Source organism: Palaemon carinicauda, chromosome 24 (assembly GCF_036898095.1).
Source record: "Palaemon carinicauda isolate YSFRI2023 chromosome 24, ASM3689809v2, whole genome shotgun sequence".
NCBI classification, from domain to species: domain Eukaryota; kingdom Metazoa; phylum Arthropoda; class Malacostraca; order Decapoda; family Palaemonidae; genus Palaemon; species Palaemon carinicauda.
The window spans coordinates 62,343,777-62,362,587 of NC_090748.1; the positions used below are offsets into that span (position 1 = coordinate 62,343,777).

Here is an 18,811-nt window from a genome sequence, read left to right on the forward strand (position 1 = left end):
GAGAGAGGTGAACACTTCGTAGAAGAGACTAGAAGATGCCCATGATGATGCCCCTTGAGGGCCGGTGGATCAGCAAGCTGACCTTAGCAGTAGCGATCCTCCGAAGAGGAGTCTCTATGAGTGGCCTCTCTCGCGAACGAGAGAGGTGAACTCTTCGTAGAAGACTTGCCAAGACCGTACTCCGCCCCTGAAGGAAGAGAAACTCAGCAAGGGGGGAGAGAAGTCTGGCCGAAGGGCAGCAACAGCAGTCGGAGACGATGAATTTATTAAGATATGGGAAGTTCTCCCTCTGAAGGGAGAAACAACCTCAAACCTGGGGAGGAAAACTTCCCTCGGAAGGGAAGTTGTCCAACCCCTGGAGGTGAACCTCCTTTAGCGTTCTAAGATGATCTGAAGTGCTGGCCATGTTGTCACGGGAGTACAGTACTTCCAAGAGAAGAGATGACGCCCATGACGACGTCCTCTGAGGGACGGCAGTCACAGCAGATTCCCCACGCCTGAACAAAACAGCTCTGCTTCGTTGGCACTCTTAGTCGAATGAAGAAAAATTTCATAATTAAATGGGAAAATAAAATTAAAGAATTATATAACAGAAATTTCCTATGGAGGAACTCTGAAAAGGAACCCCGAGGGAACAACATAAATAAGAATTAAATATTGCGCCCTTCCTTCCCCAGTCGACATCCACGGGAGAAGGGGGGGAGCGGAGTAACTGTAATAAAAACAGAATTATAATTATTCAAATCAGCTAAGAATATTCACTAATAGTGAGAACTACTGACCCTCTGAAGGGAAGTGTTCCCCCACGGAGAGCGCTGAAAGGTTAAAATACAATTAGATTTTCACTAAAAATAATTGAGACAAACCATCGGAAGAGCAACATAACTCGCGCACGGGAAAGGAGCTTCCCTAATAGTACTCTGTTGTAATAAAGGTGAACGACCTCAAGAAGAGAGAGACCGTAGTCAATCTTTGAAAAGCCACATTCCCTTCGCTCAGAATCCAAGATTCCCGTAGGAAAAGAGGAAAAGGCGAAGACAATACAGTAGTTGAATGAAGAGGGTCCAGGCGATGACGATTCCCCTGCGGCGGCCGAGTTAACGGATATATGCCGACGGGAAGACCGATGGACCAGAGAGGGAGAGGTCGTTCCCCACGAAGTGAAACTGTGCTGGCCTTGCTACTACGCAAGTGTCGTTGTCGTATATGTATCTCACACACAGCACAAACACTGAAGAGGAAACTTACCACATTTCTATACACATATGTATACATAAACATTAAGAATGTTTATATATATATACAAGTATAAGAAAAAGTAAGTTAAAAGATGACAAATTCAGAGAGAATTTGTATTTTTCCTAACCATACAAAGCTTAGCTATTTAATATGGGTATTACTTTCGGCGTAGCTGAAAAGACGAGCCATTAGAATTTTAACGAGGATTTACTAACCCCATCGCTAGTTAGCTGGGGGTACAGAAGGGTAGCTTGCTACCCCCTCCCCCCCCACACCTGTGTGCTGAGCTCACTTTGCTTAGAGGTAGGACTTCACAGGGGATAGGGCTGGCGGGCAAATTTGATTAAATAGCTAAGGTTTGTATGGTTAGGAAAAATACAAATTATCTACGAATTTGTCATTTGTTCCGTAACTGAAATACAAACCACGCTATCTAATATGGGTGACTCAACCCTTAGGAAGGGTGGAAAAGTCCCAGCCATACTGGCTTTTGGCTTTGACCGGGGACTCATTATCTGAGTGTGTCAGCACTAAACAATAAAGAGTTCCTGCACCTCGCTCGCACCCTGCTATGCAAGGGCTGCGGCCTACATAAGCTGTGTGTGAAGGATTATGTGTGACTCGTCCTAGGAAGTTGACCTGAAGTTCTTAGATGGAAAACTTTAGACTAGGACTTTCCCAATACCACCTTGTCAGGGTATGGGGACGTGACAGTATTAACTTAATACTAGGAACACAAGGAAACATGGTTTACCTACAGTGGTTTGAGGTCAGCTGTGCAGAGAACCCAGGATGCTGCTTTCCCCAAGAGAGGGGAGGATGAAGAAAAGAATATGGGCCAGACATAACTTTTCTTTCATGCAGACTAAAACCGGGTAACAATGCCCTCAACCCTCTGCTACTGTCCATTGAGGAGCGTGAGGTTTAAACCAGTTGCTGTGCAGCCACCACAGAGCCGATAAAGAACGTATCGACCCTCCTGTGGGTCACGTCTTGCAGGTAGTAGGCTGTGAAGGTTGTCTGACGCTTTCACACTCCTGCTTGTAGAAACCTGCGTCACTGAGAAGTTCTTCTTGAAGGCCAGGGGCGTAGCTACGCGCCTGACATCATGCGCTCTAAGGCGACATGACGGAGGAGGGTCAGGATTCAGGGACAGATGGATCGCCCTACGAATCCATGCCGAGATGGTATTCTTGGTGACCTTTCTCTTTGTTCTCCCAGTGCTCACAAACAAAGCTTGCACTTGGGGACAAATGCAGCCGTTCTTTGAGATATAACCTCGGACTCCTTACTGGACACAGTAGGGGAAGGTCTGGGTCATCTGTTACAGAACCAAGACTCGAAACCCGGAAAGAGTCGAATCGAATATCCGGCACTCCCGGATTCTGTGTCTTAGCCACAAACTCAAGAGATGAATATGAACGTTACTTCACCTCATCCCCTTGCATGGGCGACAAGAGACCATGAAGTTGACTGACTCGCTTGGCCGAGGCCAATGCTAGTAGGAACACCGCCTTCCAAGTTAGGTGGCAATCTGAAGCCTGGCGAAATGGTTCGTAGGGAGGTCTCCTAAGAGGCCTGAGAACTCGAACCATATTCCATGGAGGAGGTCTCACTTCTGACTGAGGGCAGGTAAGATCATATCTTTGTCTGAGTAGGGAAAGTTCCAGGGAGGGAGAAATATCCACTCCTTTGAGCCTGAAGGCTAGACTTAAGGCTGAGCGATAGCCTTTCATTGCTGAGACTGAAAGGCGCATTCTTCCCCCAAATATACGAAGAACTCTGCTATTGCTGAAATAGTGGTATCGAGTGGAGAGATACCCCTCACGACTCCAACCACAGGAACTCGCCACTTTTCCTGGTAGACCCCTGCGGATGATCTAAGCAGGTGTCCAAACATCCCGTTCGCAACTCGTTGCAACAATCCTCTCTTAGTGAGGAGATACTGGATAGTTTCCAGGCTTGAAGTCGAAGCTAAGCTACGGCTTTGTGAAAGATGTTGGCATGTGGTTGTTTGAGTAGGTTGTGCCGTAGAGGGAGTTTTCTCGGAAGTTCCGTTAGGAATTGCGGAAGATCCGGAAACCATTCCGCGTGATGAGCCACAAAAGGGTCATCGAGAGATTGACCGATATTCAGGTCTTGTTGAGCATCCTCCTCATCCAACAGAACGAAGGAAAAGCTTAAACGTCAGTGCTGTCCCACCGTTGTTGGGAGGCATCTTGCCAGAGTGCCTTGGGATCTGGGACTGGGGGGCAATACAGCGGGAGCTTGAAGGTCAGCGCTGTAGCAAACCGATCCACAGTCGGGTAACCCCACAAAGTCAGGACTTTGTTGGCTACTGGATGATCCGAGGACCACCCGGTACTCATTATCTGAGAGGCTCTGCTTCGACCGTCGGCAAGCACATTCCCTTTGTCTGGGATGAAGCGAGCCGATAGAGGAATCGAGTGGACTTCGGTCTATCTCAGTATCTCTACTGAGAGATGGGATAGCTGCTTGAAAAGGTACCTCCTTGCTTGTTGATGTAAACCACTACTGTGGTGAAGTAGCTCATCACACCACAGAGTGATCCGCCAGGTCCTTGTTAGAACTGTTGAAGGGCCAGGAAGACAGCCTTCATCTCTAGCAGATATATATGGAGGCACTTTTCCGATTCTGACCACAGGCCTGAGGTCCTGTGGTACAGAATGTGAAACCCCCCCCCCCCCTTCCTTTGAGGAGTACGAAAACAGCATCCAAACCGGAGAAAGGAACGAGAAGAGCCATTTTCCTTTGTAGGTTCTCGCTTGTCACCCACCACTGGCGATTCATCCGTTCCGCAGGATCCATAGGGATCATGGCGTCCGGGGAATCGCAGCCTTAATTGCACCAGGACCTGAGTCGCCCCTGGAGAGACCTCATCCTGAGGCGACCGCAGAGAACTAGACGAGCCAAGGGTGAAAGGTGACCGAGGAGACGTAATCACGATTGGGTTGGAAGCACTTCTCGTCTGAGGAAAGGGCTTGTGACTCTTCTCAGCCTTGCTATCCTGTCGTCTGATGGAAAGGAGTTATTGAGATTGGTGTCTATAATCATGCCTAGGTGAACCAGTCATTGATAGGGCAGCAGAGCAGACTTCTCGAGACTTACCATGATCCTTAGATCCTGGCAAAGTCGTAGAAGTTTGTCTCGGTGTCAAAGAGGGAATGACTCCGAGTCTGCTAGGATCAGGCAGTCATCCAGATAATGGAGGAGACGGAAGCCGATCCTGAGTGCCCATGATGAAATTAGGGTGAACAGTCCGGTGAAACCCTGTGGTGCTGTGGAGAGACCGAAACACACCACCTTGAACTGGTACTCCTTGTAGTCTATGCTGAATCCTAACTACTGTACTCCCTTGAAGACGGATGAACTGGGATCTGGAAGTACACGGCCTTCAGGTCCAGAATACACAAGAAGTCTTGCGGTTTACTGCCAGACTGACTGTGTCTGCGGTCTCCATGCTGACCAAAGTATGCTTTAATCTGGACCTCTGCCCACAGAGTTCGCCGCCGTGCTGATCCCATGACAAGGGTATTAAATGACACCGGATTCGTCCTCAGGGGAGGTAGAGGTGTTGTGAACAGGACGCGATATCCCTGACTGATTACGGAAATCGTCCAGGAAACGGCACTGAGTTGCCGCAACCTGTCTGCACAACCTTGTAGGTATCCCGCCACTGGCGGACATGCAGGGGAACTGGCAATCCTAGCGTTTGTGGCCTCGGCTGCTCCTTCTAGGATTCTTCCCTCCCCTGGGGGACTAATTGCCTTTCTTGTCCTTGACTGGAAAGGGCTTAGACCCCACTGTCTTAGCTGCCGTTGTTTTGGTGGGACGTGGTTGCTGAGGTGTTGGAGGTTCATAGGGCTTGAATGTCAAAGCCCCATATAGGAGGGAGTCTTAGTGACTTCCTACACCTCTCAGCCGCCTGCTTCATGTCCTTAGGCTCAAACAGGTTCGTTCTCATAACGAAGGAATGTCTGAGCCTGTAGATTTTGGTGCTAGGGGACTCCCGTTACTGTCTTGGAGTCCTTTGACTCCCTCCCGGGAGGGATGCAGGACTCCAACCACGACGGAGGAAGGCTCTTCTGCACCCCTATCTGAGAAGACTTTACCGCGCGAAGTGGGGTTTCCCTTAATGGTGTGATTGGGGAACGTCTCACCTCACGTGACTCTTCTGAGGGCGGGGAAACTTCGTCCGAAAGTGAGGGAGAAAAGTCTGAGGGGGGAGAGTGCCTGCCTCGAAGACTTACGAGGAGACAGCTACGACCTCGTAGAAGTTACCTCGTCCGAAACTCCTCTTTTCCTCATCGGGGGAGTGGATGTAGCCAAGGATTTGTGGCTCAACTCAGAGAGAACAGCTTAAAAGCCTGTGCTACCGCTCTGATTAGAATCCCAAACCAGGCTGACGGCTGCGCTGTCAGACACTCCCTCTGGAGGGGAAATCGCCTGTAAAAAGATAAGGAAGGCATATCCCTGGGCCTTTCTGGAACCTTCCCCCCCACCGGCAAGTGCGCTGTTCTGTGCTTGGGGGGGGGGGAATGTGGCGATGGGGCCCTTACCGCGCGATGTCCGGCAGCCTCACGCGGGGGAGGGTATTGGTGATTACGCTAGGGAGCGGCTGGCGCTCGCGCGATGGGGAATATCCGGGGGTCGCGCGCGAGAGACTGTCGAAGCGCTGATGCGGGCGCGCGGGAGACTGCTGAAAACGCTCGCGCGCGGGCACACTGGCGCGCAGGCGAGACTTCATAGAGTGCGGAGGAATCATATTGATGTGCAGGATCAGAACGAAGAGCGCGTGTGGACCAGAATGTTGGAGCGTGCTGCAGCGCGTAGGAGTTTGTTGGCGCGCACGCGCGGAAGACCATCGGTGCGCGCAAGACTATTGGCGCGCGCGCGAGAGACCATCGGTACCCGCGCGCGAAAAAGATCGTCGGCGCTTGCGCGCGTAAGAAGATCGTCGGGGCTTGCGCGCGTAAGAAGATCGTCGGCGCTTGCGCGCATAAGAAGATCGTCGGCGCTTGCGCGCGTAAGAAGATCGTTGGCGCTCGCGCGCGTAGAAGATTAGCAAGCGCGCGCGGGAAGCCATAGGTGCCCGAGCGCGGACAATCGTTGGCGCTTACGCGCGTAGAAGATCGTCGGCGTTGGCGCATATGAAGATCGTCGGCGCTTGCGCGCGCGAAAGAAAATTGTCAGCGCTTGCGCGCAAAAGAAGATCGTCGGCGCTTGCATGCGTACGAAGATCGTTGGCATAAGAAGATCTTCGGCGAGCACGCGCGCGCGCGCTATTGAGCTAGGATGCAGGGTCAACGGACAAGACGATCAGGAACTGGGATGTGTCCTTAAAAAGGGGCGGTCATCCCCCGATGAGGTCCGTAGACAGGACTGCTTCAGAGTCCAGAGCCGAAGTCCTTCGTTGCAGTGCAACGTTGAGCTGGAAGATCGGTAGGTCAGCTGGCTCAACACTGGAAGATCTACTTGATACTCCGAGGAAAGGTCTCTATGAGAGACCTTTCCCGCGAACGGGAGAGGTGTCCTTCATAGAAGAGACTAGGAGACACTCGCAGGCTGAATCACTGGCGAGCGCCTGTGCGCTATCTCAGGAAACTCCAACGATGTGCGCTGATGCGCAGGTGAACATTGGCGCGCAGTCCCTGGAACAGGATGTCTCTGGATGGCAGTCTCAGGAACAGCAGGCAAGCGCTTGCGCGCAATTGCGCACGAGCGTGCAGGAGAACGTTGGCGCACAGGGGATACCTGGCGCTTAAGGGACTTACTCAAAATGTGAGAAAGCCCATTTTGTCCCGAAGAGACCGGTGCCCATTGGATAACGGGGTGCGAGGGCGCCCACAGCTTCAGCAGCCAGGAACGAAGACGGCAGGTCAGCAGGTCTAGGAGATGGCTGGTCTAATCAGGAACAATCCTCCAAAGAGGGGTCTCTATGAGTGGCCTCTCTCGCGAACGAGAGAGGTGAACACTTCGTAGAAGAGACTTGAAGACACTGGTGATGGCGCCCCTTAAGGCCGTTGGATCAGCAAGCTGACCTATAAGGAGCAATCCTCCGAAGAGGAGTCCTAAGAGTGGCCTCCCTTGCGAACGAGAGAGATCACCAGACTGATCCTGCAGCTGCACAGCCCCTTGAGCATAGCTGCAGGTGCGACCGCTCAGCCCCAAGAGCATAGCCACCTGAAGTTTTCATGCGCCCAGCCTTGCAACCGCTCAGCTCCTTGAGCATGGTTACAAGTGCGGTCGCTCAGCACTAAGAGCATAACCGCCTGAGAACCAGGAAAACCCACCCAGGAATTATTAAGGTATGAGAAGTTCCCCCTCTGCAGGGGGAAGCTCTCACACCTGGGAAGGGAACCTCCCTCGGAAGGGAAGTTACCTACCCCTGGAGGCGAACCTCCTTTAGCATTCTAAGATGAACTGAAGAGCTGACAGTTGTCACGGGAGGACTTCTAAGAGAAGGGATAACGCCCATGACGATGTCCTAGAGGGGCGGCAGCGACAGCAGACTCCCCAGGCACAAACAGGACAGCTCTGCTTCGTTGGCACACTTTAGTCAAACGAAGAAAAACTGGGAAAATAAAGTTAAATAATTATTTAACAGAAATTCCCCCGGGAGGAACTCCGAAGAGTAACCCCAAGGGAAAAGCAAACCATAAGAATTAAAAATTAAGTATGCGCCCTCCTCCCCAACTAACATTCACGGGAGAAGGGAGAGGGCGGAGAACTGTAACAAAAATGACAAATTCATAGATAATTTGTATTTTTCCTAACTATACAAACCTTAGCTATTTACATAGGGTAATTACTTCGCCGTAGCTGAAATGACGAGCCATAAGAATTTTAACGAGGGTTTACTACCCCTCCGCTTGTTAGCGGGGGGTAGGGAAGGGTAGCTTGATACCCCTCCCCCCTCACAGACACAGTGAGTGCTTCACTTTACTTAGAGGTAGGACTTATCCCGGGGGACAGGGCTGGCGGGCAGATATGTGTAAATAGCTAAGGTTTGTATAGTTAGGAAAAATACAAATTATCTATGAATTTGTCATTTGTTCCGTAACTGAAATACAAACCACGCTATTTACATGGGGTGCCTTAACCCTTAGGAAGGGTGGTAAGTCCCTGCCATACTGGCTTTGGCTTGCCCAGGGATTCCATATTTGAGTGTCTACATACTCAGACAATAGGGAAACCCTGCTCCTCGCTAGCACCTGTGAGACTGCTGCGGCCTACGTAAGGTGTGTGCGAAGGTGAAAAGTGACTCGTCCTAGGAGGTTGACCTGGAGTTCCTCAGATGGAAATCTAGGCTAGGACACTCCCAATACCACCTCGGCAGGGTATGGGGACATGACAGTTTTACACTTAATACTAGGAACACAAGGAAACATGGCTTACCTGCAGTGGTTTGAGGTCAGCTGTGCAGAGAACCCAGGAGGCTGCTTTCTCCAAGGGAGGAGAGGATGAAGAAAAGAATAAGGGCCACACATACCTTTTCATTCATGCACACTAAAACCAGGTAACAATGCCCTCAACCTTCTGCTACTTGTCCATTAAGGAGCCTGAGGTTTAGACCTGCTGTTGTGCAGCCACCACAGGGCCGATAGAAAACGTATCGAGCCTCCTGTGGGTCACGTCTTGCAGGTAGTGGGCTGTGAAGGTGGTTTGACGCTTCCACACCCCAGCTTGCAGGACCTGCGTCACTGAAAAATTCTTCTTGAAGGCCAGGGACGTAGCTATGCCCCTGACATCATGCGCTCTACGGCGACGTGACGGAGAAGGGTCAGGATTCAAGGCCAGGTGTATTACCTTGCAAATCCAGGCTGAGATGGTATTCCTGGTGACCCTTCTCTTCGTTTTCCCATTGCTCACGAACAGGGCTTGAACCTGGGGACGAACTGCAGCTGTTCTCTTAAGAAGCAACCTCAGACTCCTTACTGGGCAAAGTAGGAGATGGTCTGGGTCATCTGTTACAGAACGAAGACTCGAAACCTGGAAAGAGTCGAACCAAGGGTCCGGCCTCCCGGGTTCTGAGTCTTGGCAACAAACTCAGGGACGAACCTGAACGTTACCTCCCCCCTTCCCCTTGAATGGGCAATGTCGCATGAGAGACCAAGTAGTTAGCTGACTCGCTTGGCCGAGGCCAAAGCTAGCAGGAACACCGTCTTCCAAGTAAGGTGGCGATCTGAAGCCTGGCATAGTGGTTCGTAGGGAGGTCTCTTTAGAGACCTGAGAACTCGAACCACGTTCCAAGGAGGGGGTCTCACTTCCGACTAAGGGCAGGTAAGTTCATAGCTTCGTATGAGAAGAGAAAGTTCCAGCGAGGAAGAAATGTCCATTACTTTGAGCCTGAAGGCAAGACTTAAAGCTGAGCGATAGCCTTTCACTGCCGAGACTGAAAGGCGCATTTCCTCCCGCAAATACACGAGGAACTCTGCTATTGCTGGAATAGTGGCATCGAGTGGAGAGATACTCCTTCCACGACACCAACCACAGAAAACTCGCCACTTTGCCTGGTAGACCCCTGCGGATGACTTGCGCAGGTGTCCAGACATCCTGTTCGCAACTTGTTGCAAAAACCCTCTCTCTTTAAGGAGATGCTGGATGGTCTCCAGGCGTGAAGTTGAAGCGATGCTACGGCTTTGCAGAAGATGTTGGCATGTGGTTGTTTGAGTAGCTCGTGACGTGGAGGGAGTTCCCTTGGAGGCTCCGTAAGGAGTTTGCAGAAGGTCCGGGAACCATTCTGCGTGATGCCATAGCGGAGCTATCAGGGTCATTGACAGGTTGACCGATAGTCTGGTCTTGTTAAGTACTCTCCTCATCAGACAGAATGGGGGAAAGGCGTACACATCAATGTTGTCCCACCGTTGTTGGAAGGCATCTTGCCAAAGATCCTTGGGGTCCGGGACTGGGGAGCAGTACAGCGAGAGCTTGTAGTTCAGCGCTGTAGCGAACAGGTCCACAGTCGGGGAACCCCACAAAGTCAGGACTTTGTTGGCTACTTGAGGATCCAAAGACCACTCGGTACTCACTATCTGTGTCGCTCTGCTCAGACTGTCGGCGAGCACATTCCTTTTGCCCGGAATGAAGTGAGCTGCTAGTGTGATCGAGTGGACTTCAGACCATTCCAGTGTCTCTACTGCAAGATGGGATAGCTGTTCTGAAAAGGTACCTCCCTGCTTGTTGATATAAGCCACCACTGTGGTGTTGTCGCTCATCACTACCACAGAGTGGCTCGCCAGGACTTGATGGAACTTCTGAAGTGCCAGGAACACGGCCTTCATTTCTAGGAGGTTTATGTGAAGGTACTTTTCTGATTCTGACCACAGGCCTGAGGTCCTGTGGTTCAGAACGTGGGCCCCCCACCCTTTCTTTAATGCGTCCGAAAACAACATCAAGTCCGGGGGGAAGACGAGAAGATCCTCTCCCTTCCGTAGGTTCTCGTCTGCCATCCATCACTGGAGATCCGTCTGTTCCGGTTGTCCCATATGGATCAGGGTGTCCGGGGAATCGTGTCCTTCATTCTACCGCGACTTGAGTCGCCACAGGAGAGATTTCATTCTGAGGCGACTGTTGGCAACTAGACGGGCCAGGGAGGAGAGATGGCCGAGGAGACGTAACCACGTTTGGGCTGGAAGTTCTTCTCGTGTGAGGAAAGGTCTCGCGACCTTCCTCAGCCTTGCTATCCTGTCACCTGATGAGAAGGCTTTGTGGAGATTGGTGTCTATGACCATGCCTAGGTATACCAGTCTCTGAGAGGGCTGCTGAGAGGACTTCTCGAGGTTTACCATGATCCCTAGATCTTGGCAAAGTTCGAGAAGCTTCTCTCGTTGGCGAAGAAGGGTTACCTTCGAGTCTGCTAAGATCAGCCAGTTGTCCAGATAACGGAGGAGACGGATGCCGATCCTGTGGGCCCAGGATGAAATCAGGGTGAACACCTTGGTGAACACTTGGGGTGCTGTGGAGAGACCGAATCACAGCACCTTGAACTGGTAGATCTTGTCGTCTAGGCAAAATCTCAAGTACTTCCTTGAAGACGGGTGGACTGGGATCTGGAAGTACGCGTCCTTCAGGTCCAGTGTGCACATGAAGTCTTGTGGTCTCACTGAAAGCCTGACCGTGTCTGCCGTCTCCATACTGAACGGAGTCTGTTTGATAAACCCGTTCAGTGTCAAGAGGTCGATGACTGGTCTCCAGCCTCCAGACGCCTTTCTCACAAGAAAGAGTCGACTGTAGAAGCCTGGGGACCCGTCCACAACCTCTTGGAGAGCGTCCTTCTTCAACATAGTCTGGACTTCTGCCCGGAGGGCCTGTTCCTTTACCGATCCCATGGTAAGGGAGCTCAACGACACTGGATTCGCAGTCAGGGGAGGTAGACATGAGATGAACGGGACGCGATAACCCTGACTGATTACGGAAATCGTCCAGGTATCTGCCCCGAGTTGCTGCCACCTTGTCGCACAACTTTGTAGGCATCCCCCCACTGGTGGACATGCAGGAGGACTGCCAATCCTAGCGTTTACGGCCTCGGCCGTTCCCTCTAGGAGTTTTGCCTCCTCCCCTGGAGGACTTCTTGCCCCTTCTGCCCTTGGTAGGAAAGGGCTTAGACACCTTCTGCTTCGCTGTTGTTGTCGTTGTCTTCCTAGTGTCCTTAGCTGGACAGGGTTGCTGAGCTGCTGGAGGTTTGTAAGGCATCGATGTCAGGGCCTTGTGGATGAGGGAATCCTGATTGGACTTCCTCCACCTCTCAGAGGCTGACTCCACGTCCTTTGGCTCAAACAAGCTCTTACCGAGAACGGAAGAGTGTCTGCGCCTGCTAACATCAGAACTGCGGACCTTCTGGTGAAACCTCTCAGTCACTGCGTCCCGACGCTTGAGAATCGTGTTGGCCCACAAGCTCAAGACTTGATGGGCCAGAAACTCGATGGTTCGCGTGCCTGAGAGTAAGAATGTCTCCTGTGCCTTCCTGGTACTTTCTTTGGACAGGTCCTCAGAACGTACCAGGATGCCCAGAGATCCCAGCCAGATGTCAAGCCACGAAGTTGCCTGCATGGCACACTTCGCAACTTTCTCCTGGCTTAGGATCTCAGTTGCGGAAAAGGACACTTGCCGGTTGGAGAGTCTCTCAAGAGGGACTCCCCCACTGAGTTCTTCCACCGAATGGTGTACTGAAAGACTCAAACAAGTCTCCTCTAGGATTTCAAAGTACCTCCTCTGATGTACTCGAGGAGGAGGGAGGAGCTTGTTACCGGCACTGGACCTATTGGAGGAGGCAAGCTCTGAGAGCTGGCCCTCGACCTTGTCTCTGGCACTCTTCATCCACTGAGACCAGGGCAAAGCTGCACTGGCCCTAGAGGGTTTCTGGGTGCTGTAGATTTGGTCCAGGACCGTATCCTTCCCTTCACGAGGAGGAATCTCTGGGTCTGGGATCACACTGAGGTTCCTCATGAGGGTCAGGACTTGCCAGAATGCATGTTCTGACTCCTGGTGCTCTCCTCCTGACGGACTGGCAGCGAAGTCTCCCGTCCCCAGAGGCTCTTCCTGGGGAGACTCACGGACGTTCTCCAAAGGTCTATCTGGTTCCTTGGTTCCTGTCGGGTCCTTGCGGAAGACTTGGGAACAGTCTTCGAGTTCTTCGGCTCCCTCCTAGGAGGGATGCAGGACTACAGCATGAAGGATGTAAGGCCTTCGCCACCTCTATACGAGGAGACTTCTCAGGAAGCGGCGGAGTTTCCCCCATTGGTGCGATGGGGGAACGGACCGGATCTTCCGGCTCTCCTGAGAATGGGTAATACTCATCCGCAGAGGAGGGAGAGAAAGTTTGAGGTGGGGTAGGAGCCTTACGTAAGGACTTGCGAGGAAACAGGATAGTCCATGGAGAAGTTACCACGTCTGGGACTCCTCTTTTCCTCTTCCGGGGGGAGGAAGTTGCCACTGATTTGTGACCTAAGTCAGAAAGCACAGGCTTCATTGCCTGCATAAGCGCTCTGACAATGGTACCAAACCAGGGCTGCTGGCTGACAGTCGCGCTGTCAGATACTCCCTCTGGAGGGAAGGGGATCGTTCGATCCCTTGGAGGAGTCGACACAAGAGGGTTCGCCTGTTGAGAATCTGCAATGAAGGAGGAAGAAAGATCCTTAGACCTGTCCGGAAACCTCCCCTCCTCCGGCGAGCGCGCTGTTCTGCGCTTGCGGGGAGGGGAGCGCGATGTTGACCTGTCCGCCTGTACCCCTGATGTAACTCGGGCGTGATCACGTTGGCGATCGTTGCGCCGATCACGCTGGTTATCGCGAGAAAAGCCCTGGTCTGGATCGCGCGTAAATGAATCATGCGCAGCAGGATATTCGCTCACGCGCATGCGCGCGAGGTTGAGGGCACGGGCGCGCATAAGAGATGGCGAGGGCGTTTGGCGCACAGGAGCTATCTTATGAGGAGGGGTAGAAGGCTGGATGCGAGGGCACGCAGTGGGCTGATGGGCTACTGATGAGCGCGAGTGCGCAGTAGCATGCTGGCGCGTGTCTGTCACGACCGGGCGTGGGCGCGATTGCGCCGCCTGGTGATAGCGGGAGGGCGAGTTCGCGCGCAGGCCAGAGGTGCGCAGGTTGTGCCGTTGCCTTAGGGGATCATGAGATAGCCGGCCGCGCAGGGGATCGTGGGCGCGCATCAGGATGTGGACGCACAGGTGTGCGTTGTTGCGATTGGCGCGCAGCAGGAACTGACCGCGTAGGTGTGCGCTGTTGGGATGGGCGCGTGTCGCGTGCAACTGGAACTGGGCGCGCATCTGGAACCTCGTACGCTACTGGAACATTGTGCGCAGTTTTTATATTGCGCGCCGTTAGCAGAGTCCAGGGGAACCCGTGAGCGCCCATGCGCTATCTTGGGAACCTCCTGGACTGTGCGCTGTGATGTAGAAGCGAGCTGGTGCGTTGGCGAGCGCGTTTGCGCTATAACAGGAACAGCGCGAGGTTGGCGCGCACCACCCTTAGTAGTATAAGAGTGTTGGGGGTCTAGAGACACCTGTGAGCGCCTGTGCGCTAACTTAGGAGCCTCTTGGACCACGCGTTTGTCGTCTAGAGACACCTGTGAGCACCTGTGCGCTAACTTAGGTGCCTCTTGGACCGCGCGTTTGTCAGGAACTGCCGGGCGCGTGTGCGCAGGTGGGCTCTCTCTCAGGAACAGCTGATGGGCGCAGGCGCGCCGATGGTTGTGGGCACGGAGGGGAACCCTGGCGTGTAAATGGAACATTTGTGCGCACGCGCGCAGGTGAGCGCCGTGGCGCTAAATCAGGATCAGCGGCAACAGCAGGAGGGCGCGCAGGTATAACCTGGCGCGCAAGGGTATGATGCACAGTTTTGCGCTCATTGCCCTTTTGCCCCGAAGGGACCGGTGCCTGCGCAATGACAGGTTTAGATGGCACGTAGCGTGCATCCTCTTTGAAAGGAGATGGCAGGACAGCATGTCTGGAGGGTGACTAGATACAAAGTCCCGAAGGACGACCATCCTCCGACGGGGATCGCGAACGATCCCTGGAGAGGTCTAAAGTGGTAGCTGGCAGGAACGGTGATCGGCGAGTTGTCTCCTCCGCAGAGGACTGCGGGGATGACGAGCCGAAGAGGCGCCTCCTAACTCCCTTGTGAGGAGAAGGAAGGCCTCTACGGTGAAGGGGAGGACGAGCCTTCCGCCTTATACGCCCACGAGGGGCCGTTGGATCAGAACTCTGACCTTCGTAGGGCCTCCGCAGAGGAGTCTCTGATAGTGAACTCCCCCGGGGGGGAGAATCACCGGTAGAAGAGACCGTAGGCCTTAGTTCCTCCCTCGTAGGATGTTCGGAGGGGGAACCTAAGCCTTCAGCTACCTCAGCAACAACAGGCGCAGGAGTTTGAGCAGAACCACTCGATGCCTCCGTCCCAACAACGTCAACGACCGACAGAGGATCTATTCCTGCTGTCTTCGGCGATTGTTTAGCAGCCGCACCCAGTTTGATCATGTCAAACAGGGCTTCCCTGGAGGGCGAACCCTGAAGCCCCAAGGAAGCCCCAAGGAAGCCCAAAGCTGTAATAAATCATTATTATTAACAGGAAATCAATATTTAAATCCTCCTCCGGGGGAGTAGGGGCAGCTGCCTCGCTATGGGAGGTAACTACCTCGCCCGCACCCCGGGATCGGTCAACAGCAATACGGTCTACGCTACCACTCGCCGGCCTCTCGGGAGAGACCGCTCGAGTGGGAGCTTCGGAGGAGGAAAGGGCTACAGAAGAAGTAGTCTTGGGATTTTCTCTCTTCAAAGAAGCCTCTGAAGGAGAAATATCCCTTTTAGCCTTCTTGCGTCGCCGGGCAAACCTCTCCCACTGGGAGGTAGACCACTCCCTACACTCGATACTTACGTTAGACCTATCACGCTGTTGGCCCCTACACTAAGGGCATAAGGAGTGAGGATCGGTGTCCAAGGCCGACATAAAGGTGCGCATGATGAAAGAATAGAGGCCAACTTCAAACACACACTGAAAGAAAAAGCAAAACAGATTATGGCAGTCAAAAACGGAGGAGAGCGCAGACAGGTCTGTCGTCTCTCCGAGCCAAAAGTAAAGTGAAGCACTCAGTGTGTGTGTGAGGGGGAGCTAACTAGTGGAGGGGTAGTAAACCCTCGTTAAAATTCTTATGGCTCGTCATTTCAGCTACGCCGAAGTAATTACCCCATGTAAATAGCGTGGTTTGTATTTCAGTTACGGAACAAACAGAATTATAACAGAATTATAATTATGTAATTCATCTAAGAATGATCACAAATAGTAAGAACCACTGACCCCCGAAGGGAAGTGTTCTCCACAGAGAAGCTGAAAAGTTAAAAATACAATTAGATTTCATTAAAAATAATTGAGACAAATAAACAGAAAAGCAACCCAACCCGCAACGGGAAAGGAGTTTCCATAATAGTACGTAGTAGTAGCAGTAAGGTGAACGACCTCGAGTAGAGAGAGAGAACGTAGTCAAATTAAACTCCCACATTCCCTTCACTGAGAATCCAAGTTCCCCGTAGGAAAGAAGGAACAGCGAAGATAATAGATGAATGAAGAAAGTCCAGCGATGACGATCCCCCACGGCGGCCGAGTTAACGGAAAAGGCGAAGGAAAAACCGATGGACCAAGAGGGAGAGGACGTACCCCACGACGTGGAACCGTGGTGGCCTTGCACTACACAGGAGTCGTTGTCGTACATAACACACACAGCACAAACACTGAAAAGAAAACTTACTACCTTTCTATACACAAATATATACATAAACATAAAGAATGTTTATATATATATTACAAGTATAAGAAAAAGTAAGTAAAAAGACAAAAAGCATTAATGGCTGTCAAAGAGGTGAGGGTGAAAGCGGACACGTCCAATCACCACCCGAGCCAAAGTAAAATTGAGCTCAGCACACAGGTGTGTGAGGGGGGAGGGGTAGCAAGCTACCCCTCCCTACCCCCCGCTAACTAGCGATGGGGGTAGTAAACCCTCGTTAAAATCTTAATGGCTCATCTTTTCAGCTACGCCGAAAGTAATACCCATATTAAATAGCGTGGTTTGTATTTCAGTTACGGAACAAACAAAAATTAATGGCAGTCCAAAATAGGCGAGGAGGGAGAGAGGAAACAACCGCTCTCGATCCAAGCCAAAAGTAAAGTGACTAAATCACAGGTGTGTGAATGGGAGTGGTAGCAAGCTATCCGCCCCCTTCCCCCCGCTAACTAGGAGTGTGGGTAGTTAACCCTCGCTAAATTTTAATGGCTAGTCATTTCAGCTCCGACGAAAGTATAACCCCTAATAAATAGCGTGGTTTGTATTCCGGTTACGGAACAAAGCGTGGTTTGCATTCCAGTTACGGAACAAATGGTAAACTTCTTCATATGGTAGGGGAAGGAAGGAGGAGAAGCTACTTACAAATGAACGAACAGGCATGAGCAATTCCATCGGTAGAAAGAAAATGGAAGGATGGCTTGTGTGCAGGAAGCATAAAGTCATTACCACGAAACAAGCTATGCACATACGCACAAACAGTAGCAGATACGTCTGACTTGTAAAATATAAACAAAAGTTAAATAAATATTTCTGGGGAAGAGGATCCCCATATTTTGTGTAATATTTTGTGGATTCATTATGTGTCCCAGAAAATAGAGAAGAAAAGATTAGTTTTACTATTATTTATTGATTCGCCAATAAATTTTCCCTGGTTCCTACTGGGTGGTCCCCACTACTGTAGGATATATTAAGGTATATCTTAATAAGTATTTATCTGTGACAGAAATACAGGTCATTTTCAAAGAAAACAGGTTTTTCTATTTACAACCATATTTCTTTATCAGTAAAACTTTTCCTGTTATTCTATAATAATACCGTTTTGTTTTTGGTTTCCTCCTCCCGCACCCAAAAACACACAGTTTCCCACAGTGATCCCTCATAATTGTTTATGTAAAGGGGGTGGTAGGAAAATTCATAAAAGGATGGTTTGCCCAATTTTCACAGTTAGGAAAGGATAAAACTCTAGAGTAGGAAAAATACATGGTTCATGTATTTGGCTAGAAATTACAGTATCATATATTGGGGTGTATGTATGATAGCGGCCACCTACATATATGGTTACAGCGAATTTAGAATACGACAGTGTAAGGGGGGTCGCAGAGGGGCGTTAGCACCAACCCCCCTTAGGTAAGTAGGTAAGGATACGGCTAGTAAGTTAGGTTGGGGGGGGGATTTAGGTTAGTCGTCAATTTTTAATCCAAATGGGAGGAACTGGCCGCTAATATACAAAGGCTTCCATATATTTACCTAGGGCAGTCTGATGAAGGTCTAACCTAAGCTTAACTAAGTTGGCACATCATTACTTATGGGTAATGGTCTAAGCGACCCCAAAATTACCTCTACTAAGACGACTATAGTTATCAGGTGGGTCCGACTTTATGCAGTCTTCTAAATATCAAGAGTAATAGCCCAGGGGTAATGATACTTGAAGTAAAATTTCATTTGGAAAGCAGTCAATATAATTCAAAGGTAGGCTAGGAACCAGCTATCTAAATAGAGTAAAATAAGCACAAGTTGGCCGACTTTCTTGCTCTTACCAGTGTTAATTCCCATGATCCAGACAGTAAGTCCCCCACACCAGCACACTGCGATAAATCTTCTTTGACGTAAACACTCATGATAACAATTTCATGATACTACTTTACCATATAAAACTTTGTAACACTTAAGAAATGTTCTTGAAACAGATAAACAAAGTTCTCTATACAGTCTTATGGCATTGTTTTGGCCATGAAAGCATAGATGTCAAATAAACTTTAGAAATCACAGATTTCATAATATTGGCCATGAAAGCATAGATTCCAAATAGACTTTAGAAATTAGAAACCAATCAACCTCAGATTTCATGATACACTTACACCACAACAGTTTATTTCTTGGTGATATGAAAAATTCTTACAACAAATATTAGGTTATAAAAACAACTTTATAGTTGCTGATCGTTGTCAGGCTGGGAGGAACGTAGAGAGTAGAGGTCCCCTTTTTG

General features: G+C 50.8%; 1 protein-coding gene across 1 annotated transcript in view; it reads right to left on the reverse strand.

Annotated features, from left to right (window-relative positions):
- The window catches only part of LOC137618403 (uncharacterized), a 76,152-nt gene extending 57,570 nt beyond the window's left edge, over nt 1-18,582 (reverse strand). The window contains exon 1 of the mRNA XM_068348572.1: nt 18,363-18,582. Within this exon, the coding sequence (XP_068204673.1) occupies nt 18,363-18,443 (81 nt within the window). The 5' untranslated portion in view covers nt 18,444-18,582. The remainder of the gene's footprint in view (nt 1-18,362) is intronic.
- Between the last annotated feature and the right edge of the window lie 229 nt (nt 18,583-18,811).